This window comes from Sebastes umbrosus, chromosome 3 (assembly GCF_015220745.1).
Source record: "Sebastes umbrosus isolate fSebUmb1 chromosome 3, fSebUmb1.pri, whole genome shotgun sequence".
Lineage (NCBI taxonomy): Eukaryota > Metazoa > Chordata > Actinopteri > Perciformes > Sebastidae > Sebastes > Sebastes umbrosus.
The window spans coordinates 11,538,275-11,551,043 of NC_051271.1; the positions used below are offsets into that span (position 1 = coordinate 11,538,275).

The 12,769-nt window shown below is 42.1% G+C and overlaps 1 protein-coding gene across 2 annotated transcripts; it reads left to right on the top strand.

The window, feature by feature from the left end:
* Positions 1 to 419: 419 nt before the first annotated feature.
* wfs1a (Wolfram syndrome 1a (wolframin)) lies at positions 420 to 11,772 on the top strand. Of its 2 annotated transcripts, none has more exons than XM_037764921.1 (12): positions 420 to 583; positions 1,742 to 2,257; positions 3,362 to 3,441; positions 4,948 to 5,092; positions 5,180 to 5,353; positions 6,512 to 6,589; positions 6,671 to 6,810; positions 6,923 to 7,054; positions 7,518 to 7,763; positions 8,749 to 9,027; positions 9,996 to 10,159; positions 10,286 to 11,772. In XM_037764921.1, exons 2-12 carry the CDS (start codon positions 1,747 to 1,749, stop codon positions 11,472 to 11,474), a joined length of 3,138 nt encoding a protein of 1,045 aa, XP_037620849.1. In that variant the 5' UTR covers positions 420 to 583; positions 1,742 to 1,746; the 3' UTR covers positions 11,475 to 11,772. The 2 variants fall into 2 exon arrangements, with proteins under 2 accessions (XP_037620849.1, XP_037620851.1); XM_037764923.1 differs by having other exon boundaries at positions 6,926 to 7,054.
* The last annotated feature ends 997 nt before the right edge of the window (positions 11,773 to 12,769 follow it).

The window sequence follows — 12,769 nt, forward strand, 5'->3', positions numbered from 1 at the left end:
AAGCGTAACCTTATTATTAGACTTCAGCCTGTAGTCTTCACATCGCTGGTTGTCGACTGGTGCCATATGGGAGAGAGTCAGACTCGATTAAGAGCAGGCCTACATATAGAGCTTTTGACCTGGACCCTCTAATCTACTTAAACACTGTCACCAGTTCAGTTGAACGTGTAACGACACATGCAGCCTTATTGGACATAAATCAGACACTACTTTAAAGCTTTTTCAAAACTACAAAAAGATAAGTTGAGAAAACGTTTAAGGAGACGATAAAAGGTAGCAAAATATCCCTCACCAGTATATGAAGCAAGAACTCGCTAATAGCCAATCAGATTCGTTGGCCGTTTGACGGGCGTTTATTCCATCCAATCAGAGGCGAGTCTGCTTCATGAGGGCGGGGCCGTAAAGTTGTGGTTGTTGCTGTAGATCAGATCAGACACATGAGAGAGTTTGGACGCGGTCAGTGCGCGTCTCTGGTTTCTCGGAGCTGTGTGGAGCTCAGCATGGACGACAGACACAAGTTTTAAACTCAGCAGGACAACTTTACTTTTTTTTATCCTGAAGAAATCGACTCATTAGTTACCAAGTAAGGTTTCTTTCTTTTGTGTTAGTCAGTGCTGTCTTGGTGCAGGTTCAGTGTTGAGTACATGAAGTACTGAACTGCTTTAATGTTCCTTTCAAAGTCAATGTTGCTGCTTTCATTTTCCACTTTGTTTTGTTTAATTGCAAGTGTTATTGCCCTAGATATTCCAGTATTTATTTCTTCTTTCACAGTGTTGACCCACATTGAGTAGAACAGGGTGTCACTGATGTTGGGTGTCATATTGTAGGTGCAGAATATCCAGAGGATAGGGTCCTCCCATCTCTCTGGGACAGGGAGTTCACAGCTGTGTCTTCACTTATGACTCTCTATTAGAAATTACCTAGATTATTTTTGCTGCAGTGTATGGTTGTCATGCTCTGCTAAATTACTTCTGTCATTCAGTGATATGGAGAAAGTCATACATGCGTTCATTTTTTTCCAGACTTGATTAACTCCTTGTATTCCTGCCTCAGTCAGAAGCAACTTTCACGACTAAAACTGGTTCAGAATTCTGCTGCCAGGCTTGTAATGGGCATTGATAAAAGGGAGCACATTACACCAGTCCTGGCATCATTGCACTGGCTTTCCCTACAATTTAGAATACATTTTAAAATTGTATTACTCACTTTTAAAGCACAACTTGGTCTGACCCCAGAATACATAATGGATCTCTTAACACCCTATACGCCTGTATGTGGTCTGAGATCATCTGATCAGCTACTTCTTGCTGTTCCCAGGTCCAATTTTGTGTCAAGAGGCGATCAGGCTTTTGCTGTCAGGGCTCCCAAACTCTGTAATGCACTTCCTATAGAGATACGATCATCTAACTCTGTATCCACTTTTAAAACACTTTTGAAAACATAATTTTTTAGGATAGCATTCCTATAAGTAGAAGGGTATAAATATATGTATGTATACATCCGTTTCTGGACGCATTTATACACATTGATGTATATATACTGTATATTTGTTTTATCAACTTGTCCTACTATTTTACCACTTCTATTATTATTGATATGTTCTGTTTTAGCAGTTACCATATCTTTTACTCTATTTATCTGCTTTTATTGTCTTGTGAAGCACTTTGTAACATCTGTTTTGAGAAGTGCTATATAAATACATTTATTATTATTATTATTTATACCCTGTTTTTAATTACAGAAAATATGGAGGAGGATTTCCCATCAACTCCAACTGCTGTCAACACCCAGGGGTCATGCCCTGCTGTGGATGGACCCTCTCTTCCCTCCCCCACACAGACTCCTCCTTCACTCGTCTCCAGTAACGAAAAATCTCCATCCTCAACAGAGCCCAGAAATGTATCTTATTCCTCTCAAACATCCGCTGACACCATCTCTTCCCCTCCACCTGTGGAGGGGTCAAAGTCCTTAACTCCTGCTGCGCCATCCTACCCCTCTTCTCCACCTCCGAACAAAACACCACTTGTTGTTACTTCCTCTAAACCCCCCATAATGTCATCCTTTTCCAAGCTCAAATCTGCCTCCTTTACATCAGTGAGCACGGCCGGTAACACTCCAACAGATACTTCTTCTTCCTCCAACACTGCTTCGTCTTCCACCGCCCCCATGAAACGCACCTTCGCCTCCATGGCCAAGAAGGTGATAATACAGGAGAGACTTCGGAAAGCCGAGCAGGATGCCAACGATGAAGAGGAGGGTAAGGATGCCTTTGTTTTGAGTTTGGGATTAAATGACACATTAATGGCCCTGAGTGCAGAAGTTGCAGATCACGGAGCCATCGCTATGTTGTGGTGATAAGCCTAGTGTTACGTTTTGGAATGTCTTTCCGTGTATATCAGAGTAACCCTGCCCTTGGATAAACATCTCTCTTGGCATGAATGAATGGAGTAGTACTTCAGCTAACTGTTTTGTCATTATGATCTTGTTTTGTGAATCTCTACATAAAAGGTGTCATACAAAAAAATGTATACAACACATAAAGTAAGATAAAATAGTAGTATTTTTTAATTATCCAAAGCTTTAATTCAAAATTCAACATTTGAATCCCTACTTGTTTTGCTCAGTGACTGATTTGTGCGTAAAAAAATTCTGCAGAGAAGAAGAGGCCTTCACATATACATTACTTTCTCCTCTTTACTGTATGACGGGCAGGTTAAGAGTAGTGAACATGCAGAAAAACAGTTTTGCAGGAACTTGCCTTCCCTTTTTGCAGTGCATACAGTAACACATACCTTGGTGAACCTTTTTAGTCGTGCTAGCAGCAAGGCTCTATGTCGGCCTGATGGTCGGTCACCACTTTGGTCCAAACTGAAATATCTCAAAAACTTTGTGATATTTCACTGTCATTGTATTTCAGAGCTGCTGAAAGCGAAAGCAAAAAACTGGTTGCACCAGTAAGACTTTGTCACTTTTGAAATAAGGCTACAGGCGAAGAAGCTGAACTCCTTTGCTTAAAGGACACTGGGGAGACTTAACACTTAAAAGGAAACTCAATGCAATCGACATGTAATGCTGTGACATAGTAGCTGGGCACGGTGATGACAGTGCTCTGATGTACAGACTCTCTCATCTACTCCACCTCTGACTTCTTGTTATTCTCATGTTACAAGATATATGTCAGGTGGGATTCGTTCAACGCTGGCTGTGAACACAGTATGTGTAAAACTCGGCACTGAGTCACACTGCTCCTTCGGTACAGTCCTACCTCTCGCTATACAAGTTTGGGGGCGATGATATTATGTAATCTATTAATTCAGAGAGCTGTTTATGATTGATTGAGATCTCCTGTTGTCTCCTCCAGATGAAGAACCAGAAGAAGATTTGTCCCTGCAGCAGTTGGAAGAAAAGGCCAATAATGGTGATGCCAGAGCCCAGACTCGGGTGAGTTGAAGCACATGCACACAGACTGGCACTTGGCATTGTTTACAGTCCTGCTGGTTGACTCAGTCTGGTTGTGAGCATGTTTCTATTCTTGGCCACTTGGAAGATGATCCAAGGCTTTCAATATGATACACCAAAATGCTGTCACACATACAAATCATTATGAGCACGATTACAGTGTATTGCAGCACTGCACTGAAATTGTACAAATAGTAAAGAAATATTCACACTCTCTTTACTCCTCGTTCTCTACCAAACGAGGACAAAATGTAAAAAGAGGTGCTGGCAGAGGAAAAAGGGGGGGTACTGGAGGTGGAAGATGAGCCACGACTTTGCATTTAAGACCCGCCAGCTCTGAAAGGGTAAATTCCTAAGTGGCTTGTTATGTATGCTATATGTCATGTATTTGCAAATGCCAAGCACCCTAAATAACCTAACAGCAAAAAAAGGTGTGTGTGTGTGAACATGTCAAAACATGTGACCACATCAGGACAGTGGTTGGATGAACATGCAGTGAGGAATCACTCACTGCAGACGCTCCAATAATGTCTCATATACCATAATAGACAAGCTATACATCATAATACACCTACAGTCACACACAGGGAATCAGTGTTTGTTTGTTTTTTATAACTTAATTTAAGGAGTTTTGCATTATATAAACATACACACATATACAAACATACCAAACTCGTAAAGACATTACCCCCGGCATTGCATTCCCACCCCGTATCCCTCCATACCTTCCCTGGGACCACGGAAGGAAAAAACTATGATATTAGGCAAATTACCAAGAATAAAGTTTAGGGGAAAGAAGAAAAATGTATAATATAGATATAAATAGTGAATAAAAATACATAGATAAATAAAAGAAAACAAAAGAAAAAAATAAGAGGAAATAAATAGAGAAAAAATTAAGATAATAATAAAAAGGATCCAATGCGTAAACGTTACTTACAGAAGCATTATGCCAAATAGGAAAAACATAGGAAATCAGTGTTTATTGTGACTCTATGAGTTATAGTTTGACAACTGTCGATTTAAAATGCATGCTAATAAAGCAGGTTTATGAGATTATATGATTACTATATCTAACATAGACACAGACAGGAATACAATAATGCAGAGCAAATGAAAACACATCTCATCCCCCTACGAATAGACACATTTATGTAAGGATAACTGAGAGACGAAAGTTATAAAATGACAGTTAAGATTAGAAAACAGTCACTTGATATGACACTGGGGCCTCTGCTACCCCTGGTAGTCAGCCACGACGGAGACACTGATGGCCACAGGGAATTCTGGGTTCTGTAGTCATCTGTCGTCCATGTGGCTCCATGAGCTTCACTGTGAACTGTTTTGATTGGAACTACTTTCTACCAAATAAATAGTCCCTATAAAACCAGGGCCTTTTATCCAAACTAACTAATGACATTCTCCCATTGTACTTAGTTAGACCACGCCCTCACAAGCGGAATTAATCTCCTCTCTTCTGTGTTTCAGCTGGGGCAACACTACTTGATTCTCGCTGAGGAGAAAGATACAGAGCTAAATAATCGTCTGGCTGTTAATTGGCTGGTTAAAGCAGCTAAACAGGGAAGAAAAGGTGCAGCGAGAGCACTGCAGCGCTGTTGGATCCAGAGAAAAGGTTAATCTTACAGAATACTATACGCTGTGTTTGTGTATTTATGTTTTGTAGTTCCTTAACTGTTCATTGTCTGTCATCCTCTACTAGGAATCACTCCAGAGAATGAGGAGGAAGTGCGCAAGTTGTCGACGGAGAGTAGGTTTGAGCTGGCAGTACGTAAGGCAGCCATGATGATGTACTGGAAACTCAACCCGGACAGGAAGAAGAAGGTGGCTGTGGCTGAGATGCTGGAAAATGTTGGCCAGGTCAATGCAGTGCAAGGTAGGATGCACACACAATCACAGACATGTGGACAAAGACACCATCAACACCCCCTGGGTGCCCCCATGCTCAAAAGAAACACAGCAAAAGTGCCCTCTTGGATGCATCTATGGTGGATAAAACATGATCAAGTTGACTCTAGGGTCACTAGTCCCTCTAGTGGAGAAAACAAGATAAAGTGCCTTTTAGGGTGCCCTTCTAGTAGAGAAAATGTAATAAAATGCCCTCTAGGGTCCCGTTCCAGTAGAGAAAATTTGATAAAATGCCCTCTAGGGTCCCGTTCCTGTAGATAAAATGTGATAAAATGCCTTCAAGGGTGTCCTTCCAGTAGAGGAAATGTGATAGAGTGCCATTTTGGATGCCCCTACTGTAGATAAAACATTATCAATTCGCCTCTAGGGTGCCTTTCTAGTAGAGAAACAAGATAAAGTGCCTTCAAGGGTGCCCTTCCAGTAGAGAAAACATGATTAGGTGCCCTCTTGGATGCCCCTATGGTGGATAAAACATGATAAAGTGGCCTATAGGGTCCCCCTCTAGTGGAGAAAACAAGATAAAGTGCCTTTTAGGGTGCCCTTCTAGTAGAGAAAATGTGATAAAGTGGCCTCTAGGGTGCCCTTCCAGTAGAAAAATGTGATAAAATGCCTTCAAGGGTGTCCTTCCTGTAGAGAACATGGGATAAAGTGCCCTTTTGGATGCCCCTACTGTAGATAAAACATTACCAATTCGCCTCTAGGGTGCCCTTTTAGTAGAGAAAACATGATAAAGTGCCCTCTTGGGTGCCGTTCCAGTGGAGAAAACATGACGCAGGGCCATATAAGCTGAAAACTAATAAAGAAAACTTTCTGCACTCTGGTGCCACACCGCATATTTTTTTCGCCCCTGCCCATCAGACAGCCTCAGTCCACCACTGATCAATGGCATAGCAAGTATTTTATTTTTAATTTTGACAACATTCCAGCATTATGTACTACAGACTGCCCAGAATGCTGCAGCAGGTTGTTATAATGATAGCCGCCATTGCTGTTAAATATATCACATATTCCCCTTTGTCATTTCAGTATTTGCAGCTGTCATGGTGAAGAATATCACATTACATGCTGCAGGCTTCCAGGGAAATGTTTGTAACTGACTGATGTTGTGGTCGTTCCTCACCAATAGGTGGCAGTGCAAGCAGGATTCCTGGCCCGACCTCAGGCCAGACCCAGAAAGTTTTGGAGAGCTTAGTCAGCAATGAGTGTAAGTATGCAGACAGAGAGAGAGACAAGCAGAGAATATAAGGTGTCTTCTCCTATAGCTGCTTTCTTTGTGTCCTCTCAGCCTCACAAATGGTGGACATGGATGACTTTGTTGAGATGACTAAACAGTATGCTCAAGGTATCGTCCCCTCTGCGTCCCAAACCGGCAGCCAGGTCACCGCCAAGACTCAGAGCTCTACGCCTCACGGCAGCAGTGGGGAGGTAAAAGACCCAGTCAGCAAAAAATAGAAGTTATCTTTCATCATAAGGACACAGATTTTTAATTTTAATTGTAACTATTCAGACTATATGTGTGTGTATTTGCGTTTTATAGCAGAAGGTTGAGCTGGTACCATCGGGATACAAGAACGCCTTTAAACGCTCTTGGAGTTTTGGCCGAAGTGGGATGATGCTGGACACGAGGCAGAACATAAAACAAGCCATGGACATGAAATCACGCCTAATGGTAATCATATTTTATTAGAATTAATTCTATATTCTTTGAATTATCCTTCATTATGTATCTGTTGAATGTCTTTTGTTGTGGATGTTTTTACTCTTCATCAGAAAATACTGTCAACAGCCATAAAAAGTCAATGTTCACCATGTTTTTAGGAATAACATGCTCTATAAATCAGGCTATGAATGATATATGAACAAACCCATTTGTAAAAACCTTCAGAATATAAATAGGAATGGCACTGGAAAGTTTGGTGTATGTAAGTGCTACTGAAGTGTAGATTTCTGGCTCAGAGTCTGAGAAAAACCTCAATTTGAGAAAACGGCCTTTAAAGATATGGATTTTAAAATTCCATACAGTTTTAGGTAAAACATGTTAACTAATATCACCCAGTTGATTATTTACATTAAGACAATTATTTTTTATATTACAAGCCTTTTGCCTTTATATCTGTCTGTCTTCCCTTCAGGTGCTGCAGTACCCGCTGCACAGCATTGTTGAGATGAAGGAGCACCTGGTGGACTGGGCGTCGCGGGCCGGCGTCCAGTGGCTGAGCACCATCATCCCCACGCAACACGTCAACGCACTTATTTTCTTCTTCTTCATCAGCAACCTGACAGTCGACCTGTTTGCTTTTGTCATCCCCCTGATGGTCTTCTACCTCTCCTTCGTCTCCATGATCATCTGCACTCTGCGTGTTCTCCAGAGCAGCAAGGTGACTGTAGCTGGCGATTGAGCCCGATTTCTTTTCAATGCATATGTTCTACATGTTACTCTGTTCTGTGAAGATGATGATGTATTTGTTTTTGTTTTTTCCACTTTACTGATGTGGATGAACTTGTTGGAAGTAGGCCTGTCAAAGTTAACACGATAGTAACGCGTCTAATTTCTTTAATGCATTAATGCAACTTGCGATTTTTAGGATGTAGTGGGCTCAGTTTTAAAGCTAGCAAGAGAAGATACTGGTATCATATGAAACTAGAAAACTTAAGGAATCTATTAGTACCAACTATGTCATACTAGCTTGTCTCGAAGGAGGCTAAAAAACACTCCAATCGTATGCTAAATCTTGGCGAGGAAAAACTGTCATGGCCATTTTCAAAGGTGTCCCTTGACCTCTGACCTCAAGATACTGTTGGGCTTGAGTTTGCCATGTTTTGATTTAAGCATATTTTTGATGTTAAATGCAGTAACTGTGAGGGTTTCTGGACAATATTTGTCATTGTTTTGTGTTGTTAATTGATTTCCAATAATAAATATATACATACATTTGCATAAAGCAGCATATCTGCCCACTCCCATGTTGATAAGAGTATTAAATACTTGACAAATCTCCCTTTAAGGTATTTTTTGAACAGATAAAAAGTGTGTGATTAATCGCGGTTAACTATTTAAATTGTCTGACAGCCCTACTTGGAAGTTTTCAATTTGTCGTTCCATCTTTTCACAAACTATGTCAGTCCTTACAGTCATAAAGCACACATATTTACATTTACATGAAACCTGACCTGTTGGAATAACATGAAATGCAATTGAAAGGTCAGTTGACGCTGATCTTGTGATTTAACAGTAATTATTGATGTCTCAAAATTGGCAGTAATGGTGGTAATGATTTATGGATGTTCGAAATCTTATTTTTAACTCTCAGCAATGCCTTTCTTCCTTTGACCCAACATCTGTCTTTTCCCTTTTTTCCACAGACTTGGGAGAACTTCAGAGCTCTGACATCTCTGCTGATACGTTTTGAACCCGGCCTGGATGTGGAGCAGGCGGAGGACAACTTTGGCTGGAATAACCTAGAACCGTACCTCTATTTCATCCTGTCCGTTTTCTTCGTCATATTCTCCTTCCCTGTAGCTGACAAGGGCTGGATCCCCTGCTCTGAGCTCTCCACTGTGGCCATCTTCTTCACTGCTGTCAGCTACAAGAGCCTCAACCCCACCGCTGCCACATATGCACGCCGAGCCATGCTCATAGAGGTCAGGGGGCGCACGACACTCACATAACATATGTGATTGAATTATCAGAATCACAGTTTTGCATGTTGTAGCCTGTTAACTACAAATCACACAGTACATTTAAAGGACCAGTGTGTAACAATTAGGAGGATCTATTTGCAGAAATGGAATATAATAATTAATAAGTACGCTTTCTTTAGTGTATAATCACCTGAAAATTGGAATTGTTGTGTTTTCGTTTCCTTAGAATGAGCCGTTTATATCAACATAGGGAGCAGGTCCTCTGCCATGTTTCTACAGTAGCCCAGATAGCTGCCGTGATAGCGGCACATAATTTGAACACATTTTGTGCCACTACCACATAATGCGCTGTGAAGAGGTCGTGGTCATTTCACATATTTCTATCTCTCTGTCTCTTGACCGTACACTCGCTAATGTTACGCCGCACACAGCAGGTAGCAATGGTAACTGACATAACAGTGGGCTGAACGGATATATGCGGGTGGTGGTGGCAGACTGGCAGTTGAATAAAATCATGTGGTAAACTGCTTTTGTAGTTGGAAGAAGACTAAACACAAAACACTCAGTCGCCATCTTTCTGAGCTCGCCTGTTACACCATACCATGGTGGCGCGTGCTGTGCACTACAATACATCACATCAAATACAGCATCATAGAAAGCGCAGACCGTCGGGATTTCTAAATACCCTGGTATACCATAATACGTTGTACCACCCAAGCCTAGTTGCAATCTGCATCTTCACTGCCAGATGCCCCCAGATCCTACACACTGCACCATCACAACTAAAATCCTACTCAGCATAAAGCAAGTAAATGTTTTGACATGACTGTATTTGATGGGCTAAAACATGCAGATATGCATAATGCTTTTTAATCTGACAGATTTAGGTTAGAAATAAAACAGTTCTCTCAAAGTTTAGCAAAAAAATCTAGTTTATGTATGTATGTACTTTCTTTTTGTTAATCCAGGTTGCATCATCTCTGTGTTGCCTGACCCAGTTCCTGCCAGAGAACAGGATAGTGCTTCGTTGCCTGGGGCGCACCTTCGCCACACTGCCACTGGGGGAGTCGGTGGTGCTGAAGCTCAGTCTCCCCTGTCTGCTCTATGTTTATCTCTTCTATCTGTTCTTCAGGTGAGCATTTAGCCTGTTAGATGTGTTTGTTCAACACCAGGACTGTGTCAGTGGGTCCACCCAGCTTTTTTAAATGTTGATGGCTTCAAAATTATTTATTTTCTTTCTGTCTGTTTTCCCCCTCAGCATGGCCAGGATGCGTGGTTTCAAGGGGACTTACTGCTTCCTGGTTCCGTACCTTGTGTGCTTCATGTGGTGCGAGTTCTCCGTGGTGCTCCTGCAGAGTTCCTCTGCCGTGGGTTTGATGCGCACCTGTGTGGCCTACTTTCTCTTCTTGTTCGCCCTGCCCGTTCTGGCTTTTGGCCTCGCCGCCATGCTCTTCATCCAGGTCTTGAAGTGGTTCCTGGAGCTGGAACTGACGAAGGTGATTGTGACGCTGGTAGTCTGTGCGATCCCCGTCACCCTGCGGCTGTGGACGCGGTTCAGTATGTCCATTCTGGACGTCTTCCGCTCGCTGACCCAACGCGGCCCAGTCAAACTCATCTTGCTCTGCATCTCCATGGTGATCCTGTTCTTCTCTATCTATGTGTACCATGCAGAGGGGCAGAAGTTGTACAACTCCAGCATGACTTGGAGACAGTACAGCCAGGTGTGCGGGCCCCCTGCCTGGGAAACTAAAGGCATGGCCAAGACACAGCTCTTCTGTAGCCACCTGCATGGACACAGAGTCACCTGGGCTGGCCGTTTCAAGCTCGTCCGCGTTGCCGATACTGACAACGGGGCACAGTCGGTCATCAACATGTTGCCGGTGTTCATAGGAGACTGGCTGCGCTGCCTGTATGGAGAGACGTATCCCAGATGTGAGCCAAAGAATGCTACAGTCGCAAACCTAACAGCTGCCAATATGGCGGCCGATTCTGCGTCAGCTACCGTTTCACTGCCCGAACTGCTCCGGATGCAAGACGAGGAAGAGTTGTGTCAGATCAAGGCTCTGGCCAAAAACACCTGCCATATCAAGCGCTTCGACAGCCACCTCTTTGAGGTGACAGTAGGGATGATTCGGGATGAAGGTGTGGAGGACCCAGCCATAGATATAATCCTACTAGCCAGCCATGAGTTCAGGCAAGTTCTGCTCAACCTAAATCCCGGCAATATGGTGGAGTTCAGCACCAAGCTGGAGGGCCGTCTAGGAGCCAAAGCTCCGGCCTTCGAGCTGAAGGCCATCCACTGTCTGGACTGTGTTTCATCACGGCTGGCTGGAGGCAGCAGGCAGGTGAAGAGAGAGAGAGACTGGAGGCGCACCACAATGACAGCCCTGAAGTTTGCATTTGATTTCTTCTTTTCTCCCTTCATGTCAGCAAAAATCACCGCCTGAGGAGAAAGATGAAGTCATACAGACTCACTTGGATCTCTTCAGGAAGCCATGCTACCTTTTGATCATGTTACTGATGTAACATATGGTATTGTTTACAATTTGATCCAACGTGGATCAATTACAGCGTATGTACGCAATGATTTTATATTTGAAGTACTTCCTGATAGTGCATGAGTTTACAAAGATTTTACTCTTTCAGTTCATGAACCTCTGAAGCAGTTCAAAAGTGGTCAGATACCAACTTTGGCTTGAGACTCAGGCCCTGTTCAGTCCTGGCATTAAAAAAGAAAAGAAAAAATCTTCTATTCGTTTCATTCTTTCAGAACGTCCATGTTTCAATATCCAGTATTGTTTTAAAGAAGTGGACAAAGCCTGTACTTTAATTTGGTGGTGCCAGACTAAAGGCAGGGAAGCTAATGTTGGGTGCTGACTCACTTCTGGATGCCTTGAGATACTGTACATTTGTTAAAAATGACATATCAGAGTGAGATGTATCTTTGATAGAGCAATGTGCTGCTTTAGTATTAGGAATGTCTTACATGTATGGGGGATATGTTTGCATGTACAGTATGTGTGTGTATAGTAGTGTATTTGTTTTAATGCACATCTACCTAATTATTTATTTGTTTATTTATAGAGGTTGTGACATTTCTGTTGGCCAATATTTTTCTAACTTTGGGGTCTTAAAAAATTCTGGTCTTAATCTTATTTTACATCAATGATCAGATGTTCCAGTGCCTTGAACTACAATGCACATAAAATGGCATTTGGAAAGCCAACTTAAAACATTAATTGATCCAGTTTTGATCTGACTTTGCAGTGAGGCTGTTTATAAACCCACTAACTTGTCAAAGTATGCAGCTGTTGTCTCAGTTTCAAGGTTTGTATTACACACTCCATCAAAATGCCACAGCAAAGATGGCCAATGATACAGCAGCCTAATTTAAGAGACAGGGACAGTCACACTTCACTTTCTACATTGAGTGAATTCCTCTGGGAAACAAACCTAAAACTAATGAGCGTATTAATTCCTAGAGTTTATTTTTGAAGGTATCTCCGACTGAATGCCAGAAATGCCAACTAAACATTGAACAGTGTTCATTCCGTAGAAATAGAGTGCTAGTAGTGTGAATATTTGAAATGATTTGTTTTGCTTCACAGTACAGAGTGCCTTTACAGTACTGTACATTGCCCTGATGTGGTGATAAATTAGTCACATTTATAAAGATTTGCTTTTATTTTTATTTGGTAGGGACAATGCAATTTAACATAGTTCCAATACAGGGCATGAAACT

Bases quoted from the DNA above. Each gene is read 5' to 3' on its own strand.
- wfs1a (XM_037764921.1), top strand. From the start codon at position 1,747: ATGGAGGAGGATTTCCCATCAACTCCAACTGCTGTCAACACCCAGGGG. The intron at 3,442-4,947 runs GTGAGTTGAAGC...TCTGTGTTTCAG, and splicing joins ATGCCAGAGCCCAGACTCGG to CTGGGGCAACACTACTTGAT. The intron at 6,590-6,670 runs GTAAGTATGCAG...GTGTCCTCTCAG, and splicing joins GAGCTTAGTCAGCAATGAGT to CCTCACAAATGGTGGACATG.